This window comes from Corythoichthys intestinalis, chromosome 16 (assembly GCF_030265065.1).
Source record: "Corythoichthys intestinalis isolate RoL2023-P3 chromosome 16, ASM3026506v1, whole genome shotgun sequence".
Taxonomy (NCBI): domain Eukaryota; kingdom Metazoa; phylum Chordata; class Actinopteri; order Syngnathiformes; family Syngnathidae; genus Corythoichthys; species Corythoichthys intestinalis.
This window is the reverse complement of record NC_080410.1, coordinates 24,369,477-24,385,160: the sequence shown is the minus strand read 5'-3', so window position 1 is coordinate 24,385,160 and position 15,684 is coordinate 24,369,477. Positions and strand designations below refer to the sequence as shown.

At 40.6% G+C, this 15,684-nt stretch overlaps 1 protein-coding gene across 2 annotated transcripts in view; it reads left to right on the top strand.

The window, feature by feature from the left end:
- Nucleotides 1–15,684, top strand: part of arhgap23a (Rho GTPase activating protein 23a) — a 120,080-nt gene that overhangs the window by 25,741 nt on the left and 78,655 nt on the right. Inside the window, exon 1 of one of the 2 annotated variants that reach the window (XM_057817846.1) lies at nt 15,404–15,609. The exons of the other annotated variant lie outside the window; for it this stretch is intronic. Coding sequence (XP_057673829.1) covers nt 15,553–15,609 — 57 coding nt within the window. The 5' untranslated portion in view covers nt 15,404–15,552. Of the gene's footprint in view, nt 1–15,403; nt 15,610–15,684 lie in introns of those variants that run through there. 2 annotated transcript variants of the gene reach the window in all.

The window sequence follows — 15,684 nt, the reverse complement described above, 5'->3', positions numbered from 1 at the left end:
GAAAAGGCGAGGGAAAGGTCATATCTGAACTTACCAAACGTCGAAGAATGGCATGGGTGGCCTCGATCAGAAGGAAGGGCATAACGTTTGATTCTCTAGTTACACACAGAGTTTGCTCTATGCACTTCCACTCCGGTAAGTTAATTTAGTTTGTTTTCGCAAATTTCGGCAACTTTATGCCCTAAGTCGGACTGTTGTTAGCTATAGCTACAGCTAAACAACTAGCATGCATACATGTGCATTGTCTTCATAAGACATAATTCCTGTCGTTGCTAAATGAAAAAGCTGTAATATTTTGACGTGAGAGAGTGGCAAAGAATTTGTACACAGTCTACATTTTCTGCAACAAAAAATTTGTACATCCGTGGTCACAGACTAATGTAAACACATATTGCCTACCTTTGCTAGAAAGATGGCGTTGCCGTTTGCTATGGTCATAATGTGCAGATCCTGCACCCATCCGCAGCAAAACTGTTCGTAGCTTTCTAGCGATTTGTAGTTTCGGAATTGCTGATGAGTGTAGTAACTTACACCAAACACTAAATACAGTATGATGTCCATTTCGCGTAGTGGTGGAAGCTTGTCAACATCTTTATTCCATTTGTGTTCGGCTTGCTCGTAAGGGACAACATTGTTCACATCCTTAAAATTCCTCACATATCTGTCCTTCGCCGTGGTAACAAGTTTGTCTCGGTATCGAACTGGCAAGTTTTCCTTACTTTTTTCCATCTTTGGCACTCGTAGTTGAATTGTATTTGCCGTTAAGTTTAAATGTCCCGTGATGCAGACGTGCTTCCGAAATGGCTGCGTTGTCGCAAATCTCGCATGATCCTGTGCTGCTGTGACGTAAACGCTCGAGCCGAATTACACAATCATAATTATGACATGTCTCTGTCCTGAGCATTCATGAATGCTTATAACAGATTTCATTTAAGTGTTATCCAGCAAATGATCTCACTTTTGAATGGATGCAAAAGATCCAAGATGGACAAAAATTGAGTTAGTAACATAATTTGCCAGATGACACTTAATGACATAAGCATTCAGTAATGTCCATGATAGTGTCATGTCATAATTTTGATGATCTTATGACAGTCTTATGACACCGCTGTCAAATAAAGTGTTACCTAAAAAAAAAATCAACAAATAAACCGCACTGGACTATAAGCCACAGGTATTAAAATGAAGGGAAAAAGTAGCGGCTTATAGTCCGAAAATTACGGTAGTTAGACTACCCCGTTACTGAAAAAAATGACGCCGTTATATAACGGCGTTATTCCCAACACTGGTGGAGACACTCCTAATGAGTTGCAAATGTCCGAGTGAGTGAGAGGGAATGAGAACAAGTGTGCGAGAAGGCAGGATAAAGCAGAAGAATGAATGCATTTATGTGCCTCATGGTGGAACAGGTGGTCTAATCTGACCACCCCGGGACCCCCACACCCTCCATTATCAACTCTCAAAGCCTCTCATCTTTGGAATGTCTTGCTGCTTTTTAAGCAGGTCAGAATATTTGGATGTGGACAAAAGTATTGGGACACAACTCATTCACGCCGAGTCCCACTTTAAGTGTAGCGGTACGACTGAACTTTGGAATTACTGCTTTCTGGTTATTAGCTGCCATAGACATTGCCCTTCCCAGTCAAAATAGATTGGACGTCTATGACCATCATTGGCAGCCAGTAATTTGTATTCTTAAGGAGTATGTTTTCATTTCTTTTCTGTAGAAATAAGAGAGTAGGCATTTCAATTGATTTCAAATGGGCAAATGTATTTGCTACACAAGTTATGTTGTCAACTTGGTTATAGAACAGAATCAGCTCATGAATCAAGGTACCACAAAATTGCAGAGTGCGTGGCGTGCGTATAGCGTGTGAAGTGCAGTACGGCATCCGCGTTCTTAATATGCAGGCAAAGGCCAATGTGGTGGATGCCTGCAGGCACGCACAATAGGCAGATTGTCCCGGGATGAAAAGTAGGACAGCCGTCTCTCCAGGAAGTAAACAGCTCCTGCTTCAGTTCAGCCTGGGACCACTACTACTTTGGAGCTCACTATACAATAGTGTGGAAGTGAATGTGTGTGCGTGTGTGAAAGACTAGAGTGACGTGGTGGGGGTGGAGGTTAACCTGTGTTGGCAGCAAAGAATGTGTGTAATTAGCAGCCATTTTTCAAATTTTTATTTGATTATTATTTATTGAATATTGCTAAATGAGTTCTCATTTTTTTTAAGTTTTATTTTTTATTGTTAACATTTTTCTACATAATTTAAAATTTCTAATTTACATGTTTTCATATTATAGTCATTCACTTTTTATTTGGCTCATATTTTGAACTTTATTATCTGCTAGTTGTTATTCATCGCTGTAGTGTTCTAAATGGCCCTAGTTTGGCATTGAGTGGATAAACATATGTTGTCTGCATTGCGCCCTCGCGTGGCTCAAATTGTAACTACATCCACTTGTCTTCAGTGGAATGCAGTTTATCTCTTGGAGAACAGAGACGCATAACTTTGCCGTAAGAGAGCAGAGTGTGTGCTCTTTTTTTTTTTTTTTTTAAATTTTGATGTCAGTCTGATGAGGTCTTTTTGAATGCACACATTTTTTAAATTTAACCACATAACACTACAACCGAGCAGAATAAGACCATCACAATCAACATTAAACAACGGTAGCAGAGAATTCCAAAATAGTCAATAAGCACATTGTCAACCACTGTAAAAGTATGCAGAATTTGAATATCAACACTGCGCTCAAATGTAAGAAAAATAAACAAGAACCATAAATCAGGATTCAAACAAAATTGCACATTAAAGTTCAATAAATCAATATAGCCTATACTAGGGCTGCAGCTATCGAATATTTTAGTAGTCGATTAATCAATGGACTATTTAGTTTGAATAATCAAGTAATCGGATAAGGAACATGAAAATTAAAATATCTGAGCTGAGCCTCAAAGGGTATAATTTTTTTTTTTTTTAAATGAGGATATATGTACAACAAAAGAACAATTGGCTAATTTACATAGAAAAAGTTTGCTAGCTTAAATGCTATAAAATGCTAAAGTTTTTTTTTTTTTTTAATGCTCTTAACAAATGGTTCAGACACATATTCCCACATAAATATACCTATAAACTAAATTATGAATGCATTAAAAAACATTTGCTCAAACAAAAACTTACCTTACGTTGGTCTTAACAGGGAGCAGTTGGATTCTGCCATGTGAAAAGAAGTAGACCAGAGGGCAGTGTATCCACCCTAATCAATAAAACTAAATACAAACACTTTAAAAATAGATATTACAACGCAACTTCAATTAAACAAATACTTGAAGCAACAAATTTTAATCGAATATTTTTTTCCCAATCGAATACTCGAGTTAATCGTTGCAGCACTAGCCTATACTGTTGTTCTGTTGCCAAGTTCATACCGCAATTTACTTAAAAAGCAAATTGAATTCCCTCAATGCAATACCGTATTTTGAAATGCCAATAATCAGTTCTAGCTCCCCATGAAAATCCTAAAACTTAAATTCGTTCACTCCCATTAATTAACTGCATTAGAAGTCAAATGTCCATTTTAATTTGCAGTCATTTACTTCATTTGAAATCCCTTACCAGTCATAAGCCTCTACAATCTTTTTTCTGAAGGCCCCAGACACCTTCCTTGATCTCACCATGGTGTTTTCTCTCACTTCAACAGTCAGGGGCACACCAAACTAAGTGTGAGGTTTAAATAAGGCAAGCCTCCTTCAAAACACTGGGTAGTGATGTTCTAATCATGTGCACCTGATGTGATACACTTGTGTTTGATTTTAGCCATTTTAAGTAGGATTAAATGTGGGGGTGTCCTAATTTATTTCTCAAAAGAAATTGCATTTAATATTAACATTTTACAGAAAGTTATTAAAAAAAACAACGTTTTTTCAGTTTTAACTGTTTCTCAATATTGACTGCATATTTACAGCGGGGCGAATAAGTATTTAGTCAACCACAAATTGTGCAAGTTCTCCCACTTGTAACTATTAGAGGCCGGTAATTGTCAACAATGGTAAACCTCAACCATGAGAGACAGAATGTGGGGAAAAAAAAAAAAACAGAAAATCACATTGTTTGATTTTTAAACAATTTATTTGCAAATCATGGTGGCAAATAAGTATTGGGTCAATACCAAAAGTTCATCTCAATACTTTGTTATGTACCCTTTGTTGGCAATAACGGAGGCCAAACGTTTTCTGTAACTCTTCACAAGCTTTTCACACACTGTTGCTGGTATTTTGGGCCATTCCTCCATGCAGATCTCCTCTAGAGCAGTGATGTTTTGGGGCTGTCGTTGGGGAACACGGACTTTCAACTCCCTCCACAGATTTACTATGGGGTTGAGATCTGGAGACTGGCTAGGCCACTCCAGGACCTTGAAATGCTTCTTACAAAGCCACTCCTTTGTTGCCCTGTCATTGTCATGCTGAAAGACCCAGCCACGTCTCATCTTCAATGCCCTTGCTGATGGAAGGAGGTTTTCATGCAAAATCTCTCGATACATGGCACCATTCATTCTCTCCTTTACACAGATCAGTCGTCCTGGTCCCTTTGCAGAAAAACAGCCCCAAAGCATAATGTTTCCACCCCCATGCTTCACAGTGGGTATAGTGTTCTTCAGATGCAATTCAGTATTCTTTCTCCTCCAAACACGAGAACCTGTGTTTCTACCAAAAAGTTCTATTTTGGTTTGATCTGACCATAACACGTTCTCCCAGTCCTCTTCTGGATCATCCAAATGCTCCCTAGCGAACCGCAGACGGGCCTGAACATGTACTTTCTTCAGTAGGGGGACAAGTCTGGCAGTGCAGGATTTGAGTCCTTGGCGGCGCATTGTGTTACTGATAGTAGCCTTTGTTACTGTGGTCCCAGCTCTCTGTCTCTGTAGGTCAATCACTAGGTCCACCCGTGTGGTTCTGGGATTTTTGCTCATCATTTTGACGCAACGTGGTGAGATCTTGCATGGAGCCCCAGATCGAGGTTGATTATCAGTGGTCTTGTATGTCTTCCATTTTCTAATAATTGCTCCCACAGTTGATTTCTTTACACCAAGCCTTTTACCTATTGCAGATCCAGTCTTCCCGGCCTGGTGCAGGTCTACAGTTTTGTCTCTGGTGTCCTTCGACAGCTCTTTGGTCTTGGCCATGGTGGAGTTTGAAGTGTGACTGACTGAGATTGTGGACAGGTGTCTTTTATACCGATAATCAGTTAAAACAGGTGCCATTAATACAGGTAACAAGTGGAGCCTCGTAAGACCTCGTTAGAAGAAGTTAGACCTCTTTGACAGCCAGAAATCTTGCTTGTTTGTAGGTTTTTTTTTCACTCTAATTTGGAAATAAATTCTTTAAAAATCAAACAATGTGATTTTCTGATTTTTTTTTCCACATTCTGTCTCTCATGGTTGAAGTTTACCCATGTTGACAATTACAGGCCTCTCTAATCTTTTCAAGTAGGAGAACTTGCACAATTGGTGGTTGACTAAATACTTTTTTGCCCCACCGGATATATGCAGTATATATGTTTTTTTTGTTGTTGTTTTTTTATGTCAAATTGCCTGACCCATCTGCCGAAAGTCAAAATCAAATGTTGGGCCCTTGCGTATATATTTGGTTAGAGTCTCACTGAGCTAAAGTCTTTCAAAATGCCACTCCTAGTTTTATTTCCAACCTTGTTCAAGCCCATTTTTCCAGACATAACATGCCTGCATCTATTTTCCAGTACGCGTCATCCATACCGCCTCAGTTATTTTGATGCTGCTGAAGCGATTAGTTTTGATATGCCGACCGGCGCGGCAAGGCCATGACATGTAAATCTTTTTGGCGATAAAGAGCAAAACCTCTTCCCGAATGTGCCTCCCAGACAAACGCTTTCATTGTCTCATCGCCGCAGGATGTGACGGCACGGAACGGACAGGAAGCGGAGCTGTGAAAGGTGCGGGCGGCGTTCAAGTGGCGTTGCTACTGGAAGGATGACTAACCCTTGAGTTTATTTTCATTCTCACCAGAAAGGCGAGATGAATGGGGAGGTTTTCTGGGATAAATCTGTATTTATAGCAACAGATTGTATTTATAGGAACACCGGAACATCCCGAAATGTCACTTACTAAATCTTTTTTATTTTGGCAAAGTTGACAGCTGTACAATACAACTCAAATGGAGTAACAGGCCATATTTGAACCTTTCGTGCTTCTGCCTTTCTCACCATGGCATGCGGGCACTCACAGCAGACAACGAGGCGCTCTAAAATGGAATTTATTCAAATACTTCAGAAAAATGAAACGGTAGGAAGAGTTTAAAGTAGGGCTGTCAAACGATCAAAAATTTTAATCAAGTTAATTACAGCTTAAAAATTAATAGTAATTAATCGCAATTCAAACCATCTACAAAATATGCCATATTTTTCTGTAAATTATTGTTGGAATGGAAAGATAAGACACAAGACGGATATATACATTCAACATACGGTACATAAGTACTGTATTTGTCTATTATAACATTAAATCAACCAGATGGCATTAACATTATTAACATTCTCTTAAAGCGATCCATGGATAGAAAGACTTGTAGTTCTTAAAAGATAAATGTTAGTACAAGTTATAGAAATTGTATATTAAAACCCCTCTTAATGAGTTCGTTTTATTAAAATTTGTAAAATTTTCAATCAAAAAATAAACTACACGCTCGCCATTGTTGATGTCAATAATTACACCATGCTCACTCATGATACTAACTAGGGGTGTAACGGTACACAACAATCTTGATTCGGTACGTACCTCGGTTTTGAGGTCACGGTTCGGTTCATTTTCGGTACAGTAAGAAAACAAAATGCAAAATATAAATGTCCTAGTTGTTTATTACACACTTTTGTGCTTTCAACAATAGGAACATTAGCTTACACAAAGCTAGAATTCTGCTCAAAAATAGAAAATACAATATTCTGAAATGTAGATATTTTGAAAAACAAAATAAAAATAACTTTGGCTAAGAGTTTTTCTTTAAAATAAATATCTGATGTGCAAAATTGAACAGTTGCAACACTGAAGTGAAGAGTTGTTCCATCTATATTGTTTTTTAATTCGAATTCCCCACCCAGAGGGCCAACCATCTTCCATGTTAACATTTAACCGTTACCCACGCTACTCACTGCACTTCTGAGTGGTGCGACGGCCCTGGCCATTTAATTGTTATCTTTTTTGAGACTGTCAGTCATCTGATTGCCGCGTCCGCCAGCAGGCTGCCTCCCCTCCCAACGTGGCGTACTCTGATTGACGCCGGACGGGCAGACGACGTCACCACCGCTGACAGGCCACCCGAACTAGCCGCTGTCTGACATGTATCCATTATGCAGCGCTTTGTTTACATTTGCGGCAATAACGACACTTGCTTTACGGCAGCTAATCCGATACATGGTAATACGGCTCTGGTTAATACTATTAGGCCGTTGTTTGAGCTTGCATACCCGCGTGTGTGTTGTATTGTGCCTGAGTCTTGTTAACCAAATAAAGGCAGCGTTAACAAAAGTCATCTGACCGCTCGTCATTTTACAGTCAACACCCAGAGTTGGCAACTTCGCATTTGACAGCATACGTGCAGCGTACCTCCTCGCGAGCTGTTTGCTCGCTATTCATTCACCTGTACATTTGATCGCTATTTTGTTACACTCCCGCTTTTTCGGTGAGGTATATTGTGTTAATTCGTTATTGGATCGTTTTTGTTCACCACTGTAAATAAGAGCACCGCAGCAGTAGAGGTAAACTGCCGTTTTCGTTCAACCCATTTTGTTTAGTGTAGAAACCAGGGTAGTGGCTGTACTGTTATTTCTTTTTTACGTTTAGGGTTTACTTAGCGGGTGGGGTTCAAGTGTAGTTTCATTTTGTTTGTTGTTTTGGCCTGGGCTTACGCTGAAGCCAGCTTCTTCTGCATTTTTTATATTTTGTTCATTGCGAGTTCGACTTGGGTGAATAAATTTGTGTCCACTTGCAACTTGTGTGCGTGGCTCGTTTTATGTTACGCCCTTAGAAGCCGTCCGTGGGACGTAAAGGTGGGATTATGGGTTCGAAGCATGAGCGGGCATTCCGCGCTTGCGTTAAATGCGTCAAATATTTTAACGTGATTAATTCAAAAAATTAATTACTGCCCGTTAACGTGCTACATTTGACAGCACTTTACATTACATCAGAAACTCGTTCGGTACGCCCCCGTACCGAACCGAGGACCATGTACCGGAACGGTTCAATACAAATACATGTACCGTTACACCCTTAGTATTAACCCATAAAATCAGTTGGACCCAAGCACCAGCAGAGGGCGCCAAATACCAAAAAACAAGTAACAAACGGACATTACACTGTACTGTACATTTTAATCTGTTGGAGCGGGTCATGTGCGTTAATTGTGTCAAATATTTTAACGTGATTAATTTAAAAAATTAATTACCGCCCGTTAACGCGATAATATGACAGCCCTAGTTTAAAGCATACGCTACAGTCTTTTTATATTTTAGTAATTATCTTAAGACATCAGTGTCGTTTTCGTCAACGATGATGACAACGAAAATATTTTGTCAACGAACACTTTTTTCATGACGACAACGTCACGATGACACGCTGAAAACGTGTCTTTGGAGACTAAAAAATTACGAAATGGATGTCCCCTTGATTGTTGTGAAGATGTTTCATGTCACCGATCAGCTGTTTGACAGTTGTTGTACCCCCTAGCAGACCCACCCTATGGCAATCAGTGTGGGGAATTTACAATTCTTGCTGTCTGCAACTTCTCAACTACGTTTGGCTGTGTTGCAGCCGTGGGAATCAAATCTGGGGTCAATTATTACAGGGCACATTCTTAACACTTCATCTACATTATGACAAGAGAAGGGGGGGGGGGGGGGGGTTTGGAACGGCAATTAAGCGGTCAAAGGAATATTGTGGAGGTTCAGTGGAAACTTTTATTTTACACTACTAGCTCAAGGGCGTAGGTTTGCATAGGGACGGTTGGGACATAACACTACCAACTTCTTAGGATGCTTAAATGAGGCATGAAAATCTCTCACCTTTCGGCGAAATTCGCCGTTTTGAAGTAAAAAAGGATGACCTACGTGAATCGTGTAGATCCGACGAGAAAATTTTTAAGGGGAGGGGGTAGGCATGTGTCGGTTACCTTCACGGTTTACCATGCTATGAAAACGTCGCGGTTACAAAACCACTAAAATTTTCCGTCATACAGTAGTACGTATTCGTTATTTTTCATGTGTCAAAAATGCAGCCAGAAGTGGCTTGGCGCGGCAGCGCTTACCCCTTCCCCTGTTTGATGCTGCGTGTGTCAGTGACGCTATTCCAGCAAACCCAAAAACAAACACTCCAAACACAAGGCGTACTTTTCTTCAATTTATTGATCTCTCAAATCGTGGTAACTGAAATATACCAAATGAATACAGTTAAAACGTTGCACAATTGTATTTTTCCACGTGTGAGTAGCGTCAACAGTTTAGCTACATGAAAAAGTTCGCCAAAAACAAAGCACACATTTTACTTTCAAATTCAATACACAAAGTTACTAAAAACTTACAAAGACGAATGATAGGCAAGGCTTAGCTAGGAGAACAACTTCATTGAGGTTTAATCACAGCCGCTGAGAGGGAAACAAGTTTGAATGCAGGGGAGGAAAAAAAAAGAGAGCGTCAAAGATCGCTAATTGCGACAGATGATCTTGTCCTAAGCACAAATTCACGTTTTCTGGACGAGGAGAGATCTAACTCCCATTTTTTTTTTTTTTTTAATATGAATGCATTTGCCAGCATATTCTATTTGGTGAGAAATGGTTTCAATCGTTTTCATATTTTGCGGTATGACAAAGTTACTGCCGTTTGTTGCAGCTTGCGTTGAACACTGCCAGAGCCAGCCAAATCTCCGGTGAAAAAAATAGCTCCCGTTAAGTTAGCGTCAAGCTTGTGTATTTAACGGTAATAGAAAAGCAGTGTTGTCAGTAACGCGTTATGTGAGTAATGCGTAACTATAATCTGATTACTTTCTTTCAGTAAAGAGCAATCTAACGTGTTCATTTTTCTAAATCAGTCATTTGATTAATTTCCTTGATGCCTGTGCGTTACTATTTTGTTTTTGTCCCCTAATGTATGCAGAATGAAGAATACTGTAGTCATGGGAGTGACATCACATGTCACATTTTCTAATCGGGGATGGAAAAAAAAACCAGGTCACGTGTATTACCATGATGCGTGAGCCATGAGCGCTGGGAGTTTGCGGCCAAAACAACATAGCCTTGCTACGTCGCCAGGATGCAATGAAATAGGCAGGAGATATACTACAAAAACGGCTGCATTTGCACACTGGAAACACAGCTATTATGTCACATTTTTGTCCAGTAAAGATGACAAAAATATCTCTGTTCGCTGCGAACTTTGCTTTAAAACTTTAAAGCAAGGTTAAACTGTTATTACTAAATTAAGTAAATCAAAAGTAATTTCTAATTAATTAAATGACACCTGATGTTTTTCCATTACTACATTTTATCATTATTTTTGAAAATTGTAACAATCTAATGTTTTTCCCACTACTTTATCGAATGATGATGTACACTTTTTTTTTTTTTTTTTTTTAAATAAGTCTAATATCTTCTTTTAATATTTGCATTTTTATTTCAATTTAATGTCACTGTAATCTTGTTTCAAATACATTGCTCATATACAGGGTTGAAGTGACGTCAACAAATTGGCATTTTCTTCTTTTTTTTTTTTTTATTTTTTTTTATTAAATCAAAATACTTGAATTTCATTCTAATGTCTAATCCATTTTGATTCCTTCCAGTTCAAATTGATCGGACGTCCAAGGGAGCCAGTGAATTCAATTATTTATTGTTTTTTTTCCCTAATCCAAAATAGATTTTATTTGGAAATTGAATGAGCAATGACACTCGCCAGTGCGGTCAAGCGTATGCTAAACGTTCTGCTGCTTGTTTACAGCGTCAGGCTGAGCGTGGGATTACGTAACGGCCCCCTTGGCGTCTCTGAATTGTTGGGGGCGGGGGGACCGCCCCCCTCGAGGGCATTCTGACACCCAGGAAGTGTCGCCTCACATCGACGTCATACTGGGGTTACATTTAAATTGCAATGCAAGCCTCAGGCTATGTGTCAACGACTTAGCCACACAAACAGCGTTGTGCAAAAGTTTTGAGACAACACAAGCTTTGTTGCTTAGCCCAGAGATTGTCAACATGTGGGGCGTGTACCGCTAACGAAACGCTGACTCGCTTTAGTGCTAAGTGAAAGTATCCCTAAAAACAGTTCAGTTATATTTGACTTTTTAAGGATATAAATGGGCATTCAGTCTTCAAACTTGTATTTAGGTCAACTTTTTAATTATTTTTTAAGTGCAACACATTTTTTACAAACTCATTCCAGTACTGGAAGTAGGACTGCTCTTTGAAGTGGTCCCAGTAGAGTAATGGCAGCCACATGGGCCTCCATCTTGGAGCCTCTGATGTAGTCCCCTTCTAATTTGCTCTCACTTTCTTTGAAAAGCGTGACGGATGACAGTCGATGTTGTACGTGACGTCTTTTGGCAGCAGGCTCATCTTCCTGTTGATGAGCAAGGTTAACCCGTTATCGGGCACCCATTTAGCTCATGGGCTGTCATTACCAGCGCTAGACTTACAGTCCATTTTGACTGGCAGAGGCTTCCAGCCCTCCAAGTCAAAATGGATTGGATATCTTACACAGTCAATGTTCCTGAAATATGAGCATTTAACCCAGTCCTCTCAGTTTAAATGAATTTGACGTCTTTTGTTATCAATAGCAAGCAAAGAGTTAAATACTGTAGTATGAAATCATTAAAAGATATTTATACACAGCTGGCCAAAAGTATCGGCACCCCTGCAATTCTGTCAGATAATGCTCAATTTCTCCCAGAAAATGATTGCAATTACAAATGCTTTGGTAGTAATATCTTCATTTACTTTCCTCGCAAAGAAAAAACACAAAAGAGAATCGGGGAAAAAAATCGTTATCATTTTAGACAAAACTCCCAAAATGGGCCGGACAAAAGTATTGGCACCCTCAGCCTAATACTTGGTAGCACAACTTTTAGACAAAATAACTGCGAACAACCACTTCCGGTATCCATCAATGAGTTTCTTACAATGCTCTGCTGGAATTTTAGACCATTCTTCTTTGGCCAACTGCTCCAGGTCTCTGAGATTTTAAGGGTGCCTTCTCCAAACTGCCATTTTCATATCTCTCCACAGGTGTCCAATTGGATTCAGGTCTGGACTCATTGCTGGCCACTTTAGAAGTCTCCAGTGCTTTCTCTCAAAGCATTTTCCAGTGCTTTTTGAAGTATGTTTGGGTTCTTTGTCCTGCTGGAAGACCCATGACCTGTGAGGGAGACCCAGCTTTCTCACACTGGGCCCTACATTATGCTGCAAAATTTGTTGGTAGTCTTCAGACTTCATACCGACATGCACACGGTCAAGGAGCCCAGTGCCAGAGGCAGCAAAGCAACCCCCAAACATCAGGGAACCTCCTCCATGTTTGACTGCAGGGACAGTGTTCTTTTCTTTGGAAGCCTCGGTTTTTTCCCCTGTAAACTCTATGTTGATGCCTTTTCCCAAAAATCTCTGCTTTTGTCTCATCTGACCAGAGAACATTCTTCCAAAAGGTTTTTGGCTTTCTCGGGTAAGTTTTGCCATACTCCAACCTGGCTTTTTTATGTCTCTGGGTCAGAAGTGGGGTCTTCCTGGGTATCCTTCCATAGAGTCCCTTTTCATTTAGACACCGACGGATAGTACGGCTTGACACTGTTGTACCCTCGGACTGAAGGACAGCTTGAACTTGTTTGGATGTTAGTCGAGGTTCTTTATCCACCATCCGCACAATCTTTCGCTGAAATCTCTTGTCAATGTTTCTTCTCCGTCCACATCTAGGGAGGTTACCCACAGTGCCATGGGCTTTACACTTATTGATGACACTACATACGGTAGACACAGGAACACTCAGGTCTTTGGAGATGGACTTGTAGCCTTGAGATTGCCCATGCTTCCTCACAATTTTGCTTCTCAAGTCTTCAGATAGTTCTTTGGTCTTCTTTCTTTTCTCCATGCTCAATGTAGTACACAAAAGGACACAGGACAGAGGTTGAGTCAACTTGAATCCATTTTAACTGGCTGCAAGTGTGATTTAGTTATTGCCACCACCTGTTACTGTATATACCACATGTACAGTGGGGAGAACAAGTATTTGATACACTGCCGATTTTGCTGGTTTTCCCCCTTGCAAAGCATGTAGAGGTCTGTAATTTGTATCATAAGTTCTCTTCAACTGTGAGGGACGGAATCTAATACGAAAAAACAGAAAATCGCGTTGTATGATTTTTAAATAAGAAATTTGCATTTAATTGCATGAAATAAGTATTTGATACATCACAAAAATCGAACCTAATATTTGGTACAGGAACCTTTGTTTGCTATTACAGATACCAAACGTTTCCTGTAGTCCTTGACAAGGTTTGCACACACTGCAGCAGGGATTTTGGCCCACTCCTCCATGCAGATCTTCTCCAGAGCCTTCAGGTTTCGGGGCTGCTGCCGGGCAACACGGACTTTCAGCTCCCTCCATAGATTTTCTATCGGGTTCAGATCTGGTGACTGGCTAGGCCACTCCAGGACCTTAAGATGCTTCTTACGGAGCCACTTTTTAGTTGCCCTGGCTGTGTGCTTTGAATCGTTGTCATGCTGGAAGACCCAGCCACGACCCATCTTCAGGGCTCTCACTGAAGGAAGGAGGTTGTCAGCCAAGGTCTGGCGATACACAGCCCCATCCATCCTCCCCTCAATTCGGTGCAGTCGTCCTGTACCCTTGGCAGAGAAGCAACCCCAAAAAATGATGTTTCCTCCTCCATGTTTCACGGTTGGGATGGTGTTCTTGGGGTTGTACTCATCCTTCTTTTTCCTCCAAACACAACAAGCCGAGTTTAGACCAAAACGTTCAATTTTGGTCTCATCCGACCACATGACCTTCTCCCATTGCTCCTCTGGATCATCCAGATGGTCAGTGGCAAACTTCAGACGTGTCTGGACATGCACTGGCTTCAGCAGCGGGACCTTGCGTGCGCTGTAGGATTTTAATCCATGACGGCGTAATGTGTTTCCGATGGTTTTCTTCGAGACTGTGGTTCCAGCTCTCTTCAGGTCATTGACCAGGTCCTGCCGTGAAGTTCTGGGCTGATCCCTCACCTGCCTCATGATCAGTGATGCCCCACGAGGTGAGATCTTCCATGGAGCCCCAGAACGAGGCAGATTGACCATCAACTTGAACTTCTTCCATTTTCTAATAATCGCTCCAACAGTTGTTACCTTCTCACCAAGCTGCTTGCTTATTTTCCTGTAGCCCATCCCAGCCTTGTGCAGGTCTATTATTTTATCCCTGATGTCCTTACACAGCTCTTTGGTCTTGGCCATTGTGGAGAGGTTGGAGTTTGTTTGTTTGAGCATGTGAACAGGTGTCTTTTATACAGGTAACAAGTTCAAACAGGTGCAGTTACTTCCGGTAATGAGTGGAGAACAGGAGGGGTTCTTAAAAAAGAACTAAGAGCCGAAATATTTACTAGTTGGTAATGTATTAAATACTTATTTCATGCAGTTAAATCCAAATTTATTATTTAAAAATTATACAATGTGATTTTCTGGATTTTTGTATTAGATTCCGTCCCTCACAGTTGAAGAGAACTTATGATACAAATTACAGACCTCTACATGGCTTGCAAGTGGGAAAACCAGCAAAATCGGCAGTGTATCAAATACTTGTGTGTGTGTAATTAGGGTCATAACCGCAGTGTTTGTTTTAATCTGATAAATTTTGTTTGTTTTTTTCAATTAAAATGTTATTTATAATTTTATTTATTCATAGAAATATTATTTTTAAAATACATATATTAGTACTAAAATATATAAAACCAAATGTTAACATTGTGGGTACGTCAAAATGTGACGTCCACATGTTGTCTTCATGCGGCGGGAAATTCATTTTTACCACCAAACAATAATCACTTCCCCTAAAAAGGGTTAGAATTTGAAAGAAAAAAGTTAATTGTTCTGAGGATGACTGGACAAAATGAATGACGTAAGTGAACCATGGTCACCGAACAAATTAAACTGAGAAAAGAACTATTTTCGGCAGCATTGCATTACTTTGAATGGCGGATCTATGTACTTCCGGTGAAATTCTGGATTGTTTACCGCCGCCTTGATAGATTCGGCAAACAAGCATAGGAAAAAAGTAGTAGAAGAAGAAGAGGAAGGAGTGGCGGGAGGGAATGGTGGGGGCAGCTTGCCCTGAGAGACGCACAGTCGCGGGGAAGTAGTAGTAGAAGTAGCGGTGGAGGAGGTGGGGGGTATCCAAGAAGGAAGCGGGATAACGAGTTGAACACTCTCCGAGTTGTGACCAAGACCCCCGCGAACGTAACGTAGACCCTCTTTCTTGGCCGCGGTCCGACAGTCTCCGCCGCCCAATGAATGGAGTTGCCTTCTGCCTTGTTGGAATACCTCCCTACTCGTCGGAGCTGCACGTAAGTGGAACGCCGCGTCGTGTTGTGTTATGCCTGTGCGGGGGGACGAGATGGAGGTAGCGGTGGGAGTGCGTC